This window comes from Rhamphochromis sp. 'chilingali' (assembly GCF_963969265.1).
Source record: "Rhamphochromis sp. 'chilingali' genome assembly, chromosome: 15".
NCBI classification, from domain to species: domain Eukaryota; kingdom Metazoa; phylum Chordata; class Actinopteri; order Cichliformes; family Cichlidae; genus Rhamphochromis; species Rhamphochromis sp. 'chilingali'.
Window position 1 is genome coordinate 12,612,427 of NC_137942.1, and position 14,814 is coordinate 12,627,240.

Below are 14,814 nucleotides of genomic sequence, written 5' to 3' on the forward strand. Positions count from 1 at the left end.
GCGCTGGGTTTAATATCTTGTTTAAGGATACTTCAACACAAAGGCTGGAAGAGCCAGAGATCAAACCATCAACCTTCTGATTAGTAAACAAAACCACTATATCTTGATTCACTACTACTGTGTACATTTCAAAAAAAAAAAACAACAACAACACATCCATCATATCAATCTTTATTTAAACAATTTGATATCATAATACAATGGGCTTAACCACCGTACAATAGTAAAACCCATTATCCGAACACATGCCATACAGAATCTGAAATAAATAGGACCCTATTGCCAAATGTCAATATCCACAAAGTGGTAGGCAAAATTGTCATCTATACAAGCTATACACCAACTATAGAACCAATTTAAGTAACAGGCTCCTATTGTGCCCCAAGTGGCATCAAATGATCAACTAACAATGAATACAAGTCTTTGTGTGAGCCTTTAGGGTGCAAATTGGTGACGCTGAGGAATTAAAGATATGTAAGTGAGGGGATGCAGAGCCAAATATGTAAAAATGTAAGTATTGCCAAAATAACATTATAGTTGTTGTTATTAATGCACCATAACTCCAGATAAAACTGAGGGAAAAAAAAAAAATCCTTGAGTCAGTTTTAAGCAGTTTGATTTGTATGAGCCAAAAATGACACCCATCAATAATTAATAGCTGCTAACTCCTAACATGTCACAATGAGGTAATAAGCCTGGAACGACACAAAAAAAAAAAAAAAAAAATCAATACATTAAATATTATAAAAAGGCAATACTGTTCTCTTGAAAAAACGTCAGTGGACGTCTGCAGAGGAATACACTCGACAGCAGCAGAAACCTGTAAATTCAGGTTTAACCCAGAGGGGAGAACAAGCTGATATTTCCACAAGCACTCCAGACATCAGCCAGTAACAAGAGGAACAACTGCAGCACGGCTACATGGCTTTAAACAGTCAACATTCATTTCGGTCATTCTTCAATTTAAACACATGCAAGAAAAAAAAAAAAAAATCATACAGGAAAATTTCACTTTAAAGTATACTGTGAGATAAATTAGTTAATGTGAACATATCCCTTTTTAAATATAGAAAAATCTAAACAGAAATTAGTTTAACTGTGCAATGCAATGAAACAGAAAAGGAAGGAAAGTTCAAAGGAAGCTGTGGTCTCTCATAGACCAGTTGTCAAGGATGAGTCTTCATATGAACTGTGGAATCACCTAGGTAACCGTGCCAGTTCAAAGTTGACATCTTAAGGTCAAAACATTGCAGTGACATTCATTCAAGCACAGTGCAGTACAGCTTTAGGCACAAGCAAGAAGAGAATGTGGTAGGAACACACACCAGTCAGCCACAACATTAAAACCACTAAAAGCTGATGTGAAAAATGATGATCACCTGGTTACGAAGCACTGTTCTGCTGCAAAGCCCCAGGTACTAAGCTTAACCTCATGGTATATCACTCCCTGATGGTAGTGCCCTTCCTGCTGGAGGAGAACACACCCAGCCACACTCCAAAACAGCTCCTAAACTGCCTGAGAAAGAGTATAAGGCATTGATCTCCAGAGTCCCCAGCTCCCAAACTTACTGAACATCTGTGTGGGAGGCACCAGAAACATCTGCTTCCCGTGCTCCCCAGACACCACAGCTGCTCCAGAAGCCCACCAGGTCCATGCCCCGATGGGTATATACACAATATAGGAAAGTGCTTTCAATGCTTTTTTGGCTGACTGGTGCAAATGACTGCACCTACTCACAGATGCACTTAGAGCTGCAAAACAGACACAAGCCTCTCTTGCACACACCGAGCTAAAAAATTCACACATCACTCCAGCTCTGTTTTCATTCACTCACACACTTACACACACATACACATACACACCCTCTGTGTTCCCAGACTGTGTTGAGGAGATAAGAGTTTCTTTAGAGCTTTCTCTGGCTTGAGGAGCTCCTCAATCACACACTCAAAGGCAGCATGCCCGGTGGAGACAGGGCTCTGGATGGTGTCATGGAAGTCAAGGTGCTGGGGTCCAATCCATTAACAGTGCTGCAGATGTCAAAAGACATACTCAACATTAGCAAAGATATACACACAGCCGGGGCATCCGATTTTAACATCAAACTAAATAACAGAAGGACAAACAGACAGGGAAAGGAGAAAAGCACATGCTAAAAGACTTACGTTTTGTCGAAGTAGGTAGCATGTAGTGAGTGAGAGAAATTGGTGGCATTGCTGTTGAGAAGCATGCTTTTGTCTGTGGAGTAGTTTTTTCTTGCTGCCTGGTCTTTGGCAAAGTTCCTACAGGCAGCAAGTTTCGACTCCAAAGCCTAATGACAAAACAGGAAATCTCAAATTAGCATCATCATAATTATCTTTCCTTTTAGCGTCGCTGAAAAGACTTGCTCCTCAGTGCAACATGTGCAGAGCTGTTAAAATGTAAAGCCAAAACAGTAAAGTGAGTAACACCTACCCCGACTTTTCTCAGAAGGTCGCCAACAATGTTAAGAGCTGAGATTCTTGCAGAGGGAGTCAGAGACGAGTTACCGCAGCCGTTGGTCAGTGCTAGGACATATAAGCCAGAGTTAACTCATATTACAACTTTTACTCAAACAAGAGGAAAATGGAGTAGGAATAATTCTAACCTTTGGGGCTGATAAAAGAGTGCTCTATATTCTTTCCTACAGGTGTTGCTGGGAGGGATAAAGAGGCTTGTACAGCTGAATCAATCTTGTCTATGTCTAAAGTGGGTGAGCTGGGTGCTGACATCCTGTCTGTGGTCCTTTCGCGCACTGCCAGCTCCTGCCTCAGGTCTAAAGAAGGAAAACAAAAAAGAGAGAAAGTTAAGAAACACCGGCTCTTGCACAAATGATGCACGGCCCAGAAAGGGGAAGAATTCATTTATGTGGGCTTTATCTTTACCTCGTGCTTCATCTTTCAACCGCTGCACAGATACAAGGAGAGACTCTTTCTCATCCAGTTCACTCTCCAGAAAGGCATTCCTTTCAATTGCCTGGTTCAAACGGGTCTCAAAGTCTTCAAGAGACACTATTGTAGCCCTACACAAACAGTGATAAGTATTTTATGAGTGCTGACATGTTTGAGGTAAATGCTAGAATACAAACAGAATTTGCACATTGCACGTCATTCTCACCTTTTTGCTCTCTCGAGGTCATCGTTGGCCTGTTCAAGCTCTCGGACATATTTATGGAGTTGATCCTTGATGCTGCGAGTCTGTCCCAGGTCGTCCTCTAGCAAAGAGATCTGTTTATAACTCTGGGCATATTGCTGCTCCAGCTTTTCCTGGAAGACATGGAAAATGTGCAGATAAGAGAATAGTGAGTCTATAAAGAGAAACAAGGACAACAAAGACGCTACTTGATGAGGAATCTAGTTTAAAAATAACGTTTTATCCACTACAAAGATCAGCATCAGTCAGAACGAATCTCAGGACGGTCACAAGGTTTCAAAGAACATCGTTGTCCGACAGTTGTTAAAGGAAGGCATAATTTATGAGCTCTCTGGTGTAGTTGTACAGTACAGTCACCAATGTGCATAACCAAACAAGCACACTGAAACCAGTGTTCATGTCTACTGTGATAAGAACTAGGCTTGCCTTGCAGTTTTCTATTTTCTTCTTCTTTATCCTGACATCCTATTAAGAAGTGCTGGAGGATTACCTAAGAAAACCCAGATTAACACCTACCATACAAATGAGGCATTAGACCTTGTGTGCAGGATCCAACAAAGATCAGATAACCTCTTAGGTAATCACAAATGACTTTATTAGTGTTCTAGCCAAAGGTAAACGCTTAATGAAGATCAAAAAGGCCCGTTACCTTGAGGTTGGAAACCTCATTCTTTAGCCTCTCGTTTTCACTCTGTAGGTCTCGAAGACGTTGTTCAGCTTGACCAAGTTGTGCCTCCAACTCAGCTTCCAGTTCTCTGCTCCCCTCCTGGAACTCCTGCAACTCCTCTTGGGCTTCATGGCAACTAAATGGCAAAAATACAGAGAGAGTGGGTAAAACCATAAACGGTCATTGTGATAAAAGCTTTCCTGTTCATCGTCCCCCATTCAGTTCTGCACAGCTAACCGGCTGAATGACTGTGCCTATGAGCTCTAGAAAACTGACAGACCTTTGTCCTGCAAGCTGAGCCAAGCCAAGCATGTTCTAGCAGCTTTCTACCCCACTAATGGCCAGAAATAAACCTGTATGAAAGCCAGTTACAGGTTCGTATTTGTAGTCTGGCCTCTGTCAAAGAGGAAATAAGGGTTCAGCTCAGCATTGTCGAGTTAAGCATTCTAAATATACAGCTCTGAAGAGACAGCTGAACTGTGACAGTAGCTGGTTCAAAAATAGGTGAGAAGAACAGGCATGCTGCCATGCATCTCCAGAGTGGAACAGGTTAAAGGTCACAAGCAGGGAAAAAAAACAGGAGGATAAAAGTTATGAAACAGGATGTTTTTACACACTAAATATTGCATAAAATAGTAATTATTTGTAAATGCATTTATGTAAAGGTAGAAAAGAGAGGAAAAGGCTTCTTAATATAATTTATTTTTCTCCTGCCGAGCTGACACTTGGTAACACTGGTCAGCTGACTCTGTGCTGGGATAATGCCTTCACAGTGGCTCCACAGAGCACTGAAATGCATGAATCAGTTGTTGTGTGTTCGACACATACCAGCATCACACATGGTGCTTGATCAGCAAACACAGGGCCCTGTAACATAACTATGTAACCCTAATAGATTAAATTGGCCAATAGTATTCCATACATCAGAATGAAAAAAAAGTTCTATTAATGATAATGATAAACAATGTTGCGGTTGCCTTGTAAATAAACTCAAAATAAAAAGTTTAAAAATATCACTTCAGTGGAAGGATATTCTGAGAAAATGCATGCCCTAAAAACTGCAACACACTATGGCAAATCTACTTGAAGCCACTTTTCTTTCCATGCACTGATGTTTTTTTCCACCATGTGCCCACAGGAATGTCTCAAAGTAAGCAGGACTTTAACCCCTGCTGTGCACTTTTACACTTCTTCTCATAGACTGTACGTCCACAAATAGGAAAGGAAGACTAAACAAATGTCAAATGACACTCTTAAGTGACACTAATGCCCATCCTGTGGCCTGTGTCATTTCCTATTGAGTAAACCATGAAGTTTGTCAGTGCTGATTTCATTACTCTTTTCTGGCCATTTGCCTTATACGGCTAAACACAGCCTGTGTGGAAACTTTTGGCACAAAGTTATTATGTAATCACATCTTTCAAAACTACTGCGCAAACCACATAGTCAGCAAAACAAAGCAGCTGCTTATTATGCAAGGATGAGCATCTACTGTCCCCAAAAGCTGTCTTTCATCTTATGCTATATTTGAAGAATCGCTGTCATTCGATTTCCAACTCCGCTTTCTTTCAAGACAGTATGTTATGTAACCTAATTTTGGCTTAATATCAAACTGAAATGAAAAACTCACACAGGCCTGTTCTTTGAAGAAATGAAGCCATACACACCAACTCATACCATAAATAAATTCAGGCATGCATTGCTGTCAGATGCGACACAAATGCCACCTACCTTTTCTTATATTTGAGGGCTTGGGACTTCCAGTAATCAACCTCCTCATCCTTTGACGAAAATTTGGGAATCATCTCTGTGTCCATGTCAGGGCAACCTGAGGATTGAAGGCACATTTGTATTACATTTACAGATTTTTTCAGTTAGATTAGAATTAGTAAACGGACAGCTCAGCAGTTTTGCCATTTGCATCCTCTGACATGTTAAATCAAGCGGAGCACATTCCGTTCTTATCTCAGAGCAGAGCCACCATCAAACATTCTCCTCATTCATCACTGGAGAAGAAAGGCCCTATCTCAGCGACAGACCATCCTGACCGCGTAACCCTGTGGGATGAGGTCGTCCATCCTCAGTTACTCATAAATCAACAATGCTAAGAACCCCCCCCAACTTAAGTACAGTTTGAAGCAATTACTTCCAAATACCACAAATAATTGATAATAACGTGTGCTCAGTGTGCCAATGCCTTTATATACCTGGGAAATCTTCAGTGTTATGTGCATTAAATTATTAAGTTTTAACCTCTTAGCTCGCTCAACTCATGCAACCTCAACATGACGAGTTCATTTGCTAAAAAGATCAACATGTGAGTCCAGTTCTTACATTTTTCGCAAGTGGGTACGTTTTTCATCTTCCTTCCTGTTTGCAGAGTTACCACTTTAACAGACAGTCGTTCCTCTTTTCTGGTGAGCAATTCAACTCTGATGTATATGGACCTACGCAGCTGTTGTCAGGGAATCATTAAACACATCTGGAAAGAGCTGCTGTTGGCTTCATGTGTGGGTCTGGTGAAACAGCTGCCAAAACCAGCACTACCACTGCTGTAGCCCCGGGAATATTTATAATCTGGCCCTGGATTTTAAGGATTTCCTGCAGATAGGACCAGCAGCAAGTGGACATGACACAGGAAAACCCTGAGCTGAAATCAAATGTGCTCTGATTTTTGTGTAAACTGCCTCGACAAAAGTCTCCTATAAAATAAATAAATAAAGAGAATCTAGTGGCTTGCTTGGCTTGGGCCTGGGTGTTGCTTCTAAGTCTAGACTCAGAGAGATGATGACTTTGACTGCAGTTTCCTTTACAGCATTCCTCAGAGATGCCGTCATGAACAGCTTCCCGTCTATAAGACCCTCACGTGTCAGCGCGCTGCAGACCATAATAACGAGGGGGTAACAGAAAGTAAGGGAAATTTTTCAAAGCTTCCTCTGACAAAACATGCTGGATGTCAGGAGACCAGACACAACACTCTAGGGAAGTACCTAAAAAGTTTCTTTTGATTTACTAGACAAAGATCAAACACTACACATCTCTCTCAATGCTAGGATACAGAGGCTTGAAAGGGATCTGGTGCTTTCTGCTAAATCTTGTAGCCCATCAAAGCCCTACACAGGACAATAACCCAAAGTCATATCCTGTACCAGGTAAAAGCAGAGACAGTCAGAACAGGATAGCTCCTGTTATTTTTCATTTCCTTTGGATAGCTCTCTGGTTCATCCCTGGATCTGTTTGTCTACTGCAACAACACCGCTACAGACATGGCCCGAATCCAGCAAAGATCTGGAAATTACAGACAAGGGAAGGCAAGTAAAGAGAGTGCTTCCTTTTCCACATTTGTGTCTCTGTTGATGCTGACAAAGTCACTTTTCCCCCCTCCTGTACAGAAAAATCCTACATTTTTCTTCAGATTCCTTCTTGAAGTTTTGCTGGTTTGTATAGCTTTATAGGGTGTGGTGGCACAACCCCTGCCCTGGGTCCATATTTTGGTCTCCATGTTATGGATTAGCCCACCATACAGACAAACATGTTTAATGAGACAAAAAAAAAGAAAAAAAAAAGCGTAAGATTCAATAAAAAGCATGAGACCAAGAACCTCTTATCGATTATGTGACGGCTGGTATTGATCTCAAATGTATCAAAAGGTCTAATTCAGCCCAGCAGCTACAGGCTGTGATTTAACGATGCTGATGATTTTTAGACGTTTGAACGTGTCGGTATCTGATAGTGGGAGGTATGACCGCACAGAGGCTCGGGCTCACGCCAAAAACTGTCGGCTCGCTCTCGCGTTACAAGTAAAAATGCAGCACACAGAACGAGCGGGATTTAAAGGTGTATGAAGCAAACATTTAAGGTGACACTTCTCGATATTTATCCCGAAATAACCATATAATCTTCGTAACGTTTAGGAGAGTAAAGTCTAAAAAACACACACACAAATGCCTCGACAGCTGGTTACACGGACAGGTCAAACACTAAAAACGCGTTAGAGGTCAAATTTAAGAGATTTAAACGGCTACCTGCTCATGTCAAGTCGGTCTACTGTTGTCTTCCGTAGCAGCGAGTCGATTTCCAGCCGGTAAAACACCCAACGATAAGCAGAGCTCCTCTTTGCCGGGCCTCGGGTGATACTGACGTTTCCCAATGAGGTAACTGAGCTCTGTTTAGGAAATTGCCAACGCGTCTCCCGGAACCAACGTAAATCCTGACAGGGGCGTACGTGATGACGTGATTTCACGTTACATCACACGTAGGCCTGCTCCTGAAATAGATCTTCGCGATTTAACCACACCACACCCTTTTTTCGGACTGAACCTCCACTAAACAATAACTTTTTTTTTTCTATTCCATGAAATGTCGTCAAATAAATAGGCATGATTATCAAACCCCTGCCTATCAAATAATTCAAGAAGAAAAAACAACAAAAAGGGCAAATATCAAACATAAAAAAAAATAAATTAAAAAACTTAAGTAAATGGCATGTAAAGAAAAAATTGTTCTTTTTCACACAAACTACATAAATGACTGTTAAGCTTAAAGCAATCTCAAACTTACAGTACATGGACAAATATCATTGATTATCATGAAACGAACTAACAAATATATAAGATAACAAATATATGTGATAAAGATATCTTTGATGCTTCGTCAGCTTTATTTGTAAAACTGCTTAGTACTGTGATACCTTAGATTGGCCTCTTGTACACCAAGTGATGTGGCCTTTTTTTAAATCTCAAATTATTATTATTTATAACATTTATGTGAACTGTGGTGATACAAGAGAACGGAATACCAAATTGGGACAAGACAGTTCAAGAAACCTTTTTAATTTGAAATCATATATCTATGTTCGTCTTGATAGGATGTACCTTTGAAATAGGTCTAGGTGACAGGCCTAGGTGGTGTGACCCACTACAATGGTCCTGATTTCTCAAGTGGCACCTTGGGAAAATGAATTGTGTTCCTGATGGATAAATATTGAAAATCTTTGAAGAATACTCATAAAAAGCCCCATATGACAACTGAAACTGGAACAAAACACGCAAACCAAAACTTCACAACCAGGGGAACCAGTCAGTCACGTCACTGTTCCCACTGGCAACAGGACCGGTTTTACATAGCAGCTCGTCTCTCCACCTCAGGGAGGATTCTGATTTGCCTCCACTCCAGGTGTAGGTGAGGAAGAGTCAGGGAACAGGAAATGACTATTCAAAACAAAAGCAACCTTGAAAATTGTCTTAAAAAGCACTGTACGTGATTTTAAGGGCTTTTGTAGTGCCCTGTCATAACACACGTGGTCTTACGTAATATGCTGTAAACAGATGTTACATATATACAAAGGAATTTTTAACTAACACTGGTAAATTAAGTTAATTGAGGGTTATACCATCATGGTTAAATGTTTTACATAATCTTATAGTCCGAGTTGCCTTTGAAACATTTACATTAGTATTTCATTCTTTGCTTGTTAAACACAGAATACTAACAGGACTTGTTAAGGGCCCCTGGATCCAACCTGGGGTGGATTTCTTACTTGCCTCTATGTTGTGACCTACCTGCCTTACTCATCTCGATCATGGAGGTGGCACATTTGTGCCAAAGGAATGGAAAAGTTCCAGCAGGGATAAATGCAGTTCTGGAAATTGTCTAAGAATAGACTATGCCTGATTTTCAGACTCTATAGATGTGCCTATAATTTTTAGAGTATATAATTTATTTAATATTTATGTACTAGTGTGTCCAATTGTTAAAGATTGCCACACTAAGTAATCCCTGCTGCTACAGATTCCTGACCTCTTTTACCATGCAGCTTTCCCCTCTACCCCAGTGGGGAATTCCCTCATGACAGGTTACCCAATTCCAATGACAACATAAATAATTCATTTCTACACTCAAATACAGCACATATGAACACTTTAGAAAATAGTGCCCAAAATGTAAGACTGTAAGAAAACAATGTGTAAAACTGTTCTTTAAAACATAACATCTTTGTTCATTCACAGATTGTTTTAAATTGTAGAACACTTGTTAAAAACATAGATAAAAAACAAGAGCTTTTCTGCCATTGTCATCTATTACTTAATTGCTTTAATATGGTATGAATAATCAATCAGTAGGAAAAGGTGTAAAACCTATGAAAGCACAACTGAAAGTCCAAAAGTTTATGCCACTTATCTGTGAGCTTTTTAAAATGTTTTTGTTAAACCCCCAAAAACAAATCTAAGAAAATATCGGTTTTCTACGGTCGTTGGTTTTCTCCGGGAGATAACAGACCATTCATGACCCTAGTCGGGCATGATGAACACTAGAGGTCGCTAAAATTTAACTCCAAACAAAAGTTGATCAGTTGCTTTTCAGTTTTTTTTAAAAGCGTGTAAAAACAAGTATCAAATTGTATAGATATCTAATTAAAATAATTACATTCATAAACTGTCAGTTTTTCTGATGACAGCTCGTTGGGGACGCTTTTTATCTACAATAAGTCAAATATTAATGTGTAATATTTGTTGAAGACATTTCTTTGTTATGGAAAAAATATTAAAATCATCATGAACAATACGAGTGGTTATTTCTAGAACTTTGTGTATATAATTTGGCATTTATCAAGACAAGATTGTTGATTCTTGCTGTCCTGTGAACATCATCGGCGTGGTGCCGTTTATTTGTTTGCCGTTTTCGCGGTCGCCTCGTGATTGAGAATATCGCCAGGTAAACTCGTGACAGTTTTTAATGTTTTATTGTTCAAGTGCAATAAGCCTGTGTTTAAGGTGACCTCACAAATGTTGCAGATTATATATTCAGTGTTTATTTGCTGGTTTGTCGGTAGCGGCTCATGAAAAGCAAGTTTGCCACACATCTTTTTCACCGTCACCAGTTAATCTGAAACACCGGTGTTCCAGATTAACTGGATTTGGTCGAACAGATGTGTGGCAGACTTGCTTTTCAAGAGCTGCTACCGACAAATCAGCAAAAAACAAAAACAAAAAAAAACAAAAAAAAAAAAAACGCCAAAGATATCATCTGTGACCCTTGTGAGGTTAACTCAAACACGCCCCGTCAGTCTTGATGCTGTTGAACAACAAAATGTTTAAAAATATTGCGAGTTTACCTGGTGATATTCTCATGCACAACGCGATCGCGAAAACAGCAAACAATTAACACCACGCCGATGTTGTTCACAGGACAGCAAGAGTAGACGATCGGGAGAATCGAGTCGTCGTTATCGTCCCCCTCGTACGTTTTATTATTCTGATTTCAGCGTTTTAACTTCTCAACTAAAGCGTGCAGTTTACTTTGTGTGAACTAACATGGACTCGAATCAACCAGCGCCACCTCTGGCCAAGTGCCATAGCCTACAGCCAAATCAACTTGTGACACATCTGCAGCTGGCTCTATCACCACTTTGAATTCTTTTCATGCACAATACACTTGTAACAAAAGAAAACCCGTTGAACTACATGAAATGCAGTTTTGCTTATTTTGAGCTTATCATACGCTTGAAGATTCCAAAATCAGCACTGCTTTTGTTTATATCATTTCACAGCAAAAACATTTGTATTCAACAAATATATTACAGATTGTTTGACTACTGTTGTCACAACACATTCTGTCAGCACAGTCAGCATTCATATGTCTATCCCTATTGTGGAATATATTTTCAATGACCTTTCCCAGGTATGTCGTGCCAGTGGTGAGAGAAGCTCAGGTGCAGAAACTGATCAGTGTGTAAGATAACCAAATTGATACCATTAGACGGAAACACCTTGAATGGGTTACTTAAACATCACTGGGTGAAATGTCACATTGATGCACCAACAGAAAACGTATAGTTCAGGTAACCTGCATGCCTTTGCACTTTAAAGAGACTGGAGCCCCTAAAGGACACATGAAAATATAGACTGATTCACAGATAAGGCTTTTGCACAGAAAACTACATTACCTGCACATTTGAACATGTTTAATTGCGTCACTCAACAGCCTGACGTCAGATGAATGACTCTGACAATCTAATTTTTCCTGCAGATTGAATGTACCTTCTGTGTAAATTGGTACCATGCAGTGTTTGTGGACTTCCCCTGTAAAGAAGGCGACTACAAATGTGTGCATGCCAAATAAACATGGAAAAAAAAAAAAAAAAAAAAAAAAATAGATCCCTGTGGTCTTTGCTTAATGACTGTTTTTAGTGTTGACAATCTACATTGCTGGCATTACATCTTTCAACATGTCTGTGGGTGAATTTGAATGCACTAGGTGTAAGTGCAGCCACTCAGTCTCTACTCAATGTGACCATATGCAGGTGCAGATGTGTCACAAGTTAATCTAGTAGTAGGCTATGGCACTTAGCCACAGGTGGCAGCAGTGGCCTGACGCTCCATTGGAGACTGGTCCAGCTGCTATGTGATAGTGGATCTGCTACAAATTGAAGATCATATGCAAGCCCTTAGCCCTTGCATTATGTTTAAAAAAAAAAAATTGATTTTGTTGCGGGTCATTTTGACCCGTAGTGAGTAAATCCACTCAGAATTGTCAAAAAACTGCAATAAAACAATAGCAACTTTATTTTCCATTACATAAACATGTAGGACAGACATACAACAGTTTGACTTTACATAACTATTTTTAGGAACAATTTGGTAAAGGTTTTTCCTTCCTACAAACACATTTCTTTTGAACTTGCCCGATGTTCTCGGTTTTTCAATGTTCAACATTTTCAATTTTGTCCACATGATGGACAGAATGTAACTGTGTGCTTTCTGCAGATGTACTTCTTGCATTTCTCACAAAAAGTGGTTGTTTTAAAACATGAATCTTCCTAACTTAGATTTAAAACAAAAAATTTCTATGTCTAGTCCAGACTCAAAAACAGATGACAAACCAATCGACACGCCTGAGCCACTCACTTTCTTAAATCCACTCACTCTCACTGGCTCTGTTTATTACTAATCACTGTGTAACTGCCATCTCCTTACAAATGTTTACTGGATTAACCACACTTATACAGACTGTCTATAACTACCAACATAGTCTTATTTTTCCAAGGCGTATTTCATTGTTATGGAAAAAGAGAATATTAAAATCACGATGACCAATTGGAGTGGTGATTCCTATTACTTTGTGTATGTAATTTAACATTTTTTGTTTTAACAGATGTAGGCCAAAAATAAATACATGATATCATTTCATTAATGTCAAAGGTTTGCATGACGCACAAACAGACACAATTGAAAGGTACAGAGGTGGCGCTGGTTGATTCGAGTCCATGTTAGTGCACACAAAGTAAACTGCACGCTTTAGTCGTGAAGCAAAAACGCTGAAAGCGGAATAATAAAACATAGGAGGGGGACGTTTCCCCAGCAAGAGGAAAATACTACTAAAATTTATACATACACCTGTAGTCAACCATTTTTTACATTTGCCAACCTAATTCAGTAAATGCACAAAGAGAATTTAGAAATGTAATTATTGTCAAGAGTGAACAAGCACTGATAGTGTAATCTACAGCTGTGGCCAAACGTTTAGAGAATGAGAAGTGTTGTTTATTTACAAAGTTTGCTGTTTCAGTGATAGTTGTATATCACTTCAAACAGAGGTGATCCAGTAATGCTGCACTAATGAATTAGACTAACTATTCACTTTAGCTAAAGTTATTAAGTTAGCTAAAGAGTTGGGATGCTGTGTAAGACATAAATAAAGCTAAAATACAAAGGTTTGGGCCCCGTTTTGCATATTTCCCTACTGTAGGGGTCTCTGCAAGCATACAGAGGGGGTACTCTGAGAGGGTACAAGATGACAACTTTGGAATTCTACTAGAAACAGTCAATCATATTTGTTTGTCAAAGCTGAATTCAGGGCAAACTACGCTAAATTAGCGTTTTTAGCTAACAGCTACAATAAGCATAAAAGTTACTGTACGGCTATCATTTGTTAACATGACGCTTGTTCTTATACATGTAATACATTTATTACCAACCTGAGAGTTTATCCGCTGGTCATTCGACATGACGAATGACTTCTGAAGTCTTAATTCAGCTCAAGACGCTGTAGATTCCCGTCAGTAACACTTTCGGTCCGCTAGTAAAACTTAGTTCTATTAATCTGTGCTTGAACCGGATGTAAGTTCCAAAAAACTGAATTTTGGAACTGAAATTGAATTGTAGAACTGAAACTGAATGGTGAGAAGTGAAACTGAAATTATTCGAGAGCTGAATTTTTAAAGGATAAAATGCAGTTTCAATTTAGTGATGATCATTTTCAAACCATAAATTCAATTTCAAATTAGACTAATTCAAATTCAGTTTTCAAAAGCATTCATTCAAGTTACAATTCAGATTCAATCTGAGCAATTCAAATTCAAATTGAACTTATTCAAATTCAGTTTCTGATGGCACAGATTTCTGCCCATACTCAGGTTTTTATAATCAGCGACCAACTGAAACCCACGACACGCAACGATACTGCTGTCACTAGGGCTTCCTAAATGAGACTGCATTTGCCTGGTAGTGGTGATTTATTCACACTGGCACTTCAGACAAATTAAGGTAACGTGAAAAACAAGATTACTAAACATCCAGTGTGCTGTAATCTCTCTACCAGACATCAGGCGAAATGATGTGTGGTTGCTCTCCATTACAACTCAGTCATCAACATGCTGGTGACCATCAAATGCTGAGCCCTGTCTTCTGATGTGTTACAGCCATAAAGACACCAGAAGTCCTCAAGTTTCTTACAGCAGACAACCCACACGAAGAACTGACACAGGAGCATCATATAGCGGCACTGGTGCAGTTCACAAGTCCAGTATTAAAAAACAACCCCCCCCCCAAAAAGGCTGATTTCCTGCCAAAACCTTTGACTTCTCCACAGAACGGTTTTGTCTTCAAATAGGCTCCAAGTCTGGTTAACAGAGTTTTGAATGTTTAAAGCAATGTGGTTTTCAAGAAGCAGACAGAACAAATTAAGGTTTAAAAGCCCA

At 39.5% G+C, this 14,814-nt stretch overlaps 1 protein-coding gene across 2 annotated transcripts; it reads right to left on the reverse strand.

The window, feature by feature from the left end:
• Nucleotides 1–161: 161 nt before the first annotated feature.
• On the reverse strand, nucleotides 162–14,244 carry ndel1b (nudE neurodevelopment protein 1-like 1b). Of its 2 annotated transcripts, none has more exons than XM_080906559.1 (9): nucleotides 13,813–14,244; nucleotides 5,568–5,664; nucleotides 3,819–3,972; nucleotides 3,134–3,282; nucleotides 2,902–3,038; nucleotides 2,625–2,792; nucleotides 2,453–2,544; nucleotides 2,164–2,309; nucleotides 162–2,028 (listed from the first exon to the last, which is right to left on the reverse strand). In XM_080906559.1, the coding sequence occupies exons 2-9, from the start codon at nucleotides 5,651–5,653 to the stop codon at nucleotides 1,938–1,940; spliced, it is 1,023 nt and encodes a 340-aa protein (XP_080762685.1). In that variant the 5' UTR covers nucleotides 5,654–5,664; nucleotides 13,813–14,244; the 3' UTR covers nucleotides 162–1,937. The 2 variants fall into 2 exon arrangements, with proteins under 2 accessions (XP_080762685.1, XP_080762684.1); XM_080906558.1 differs by lacking the exon at nucleotides 13,813–14,244 and adding an exon at nucleotides 7,862–8,019.
• Between the last annotated feature and the right edge of the window lie 570 nt (nucleotides 14,245–14,814).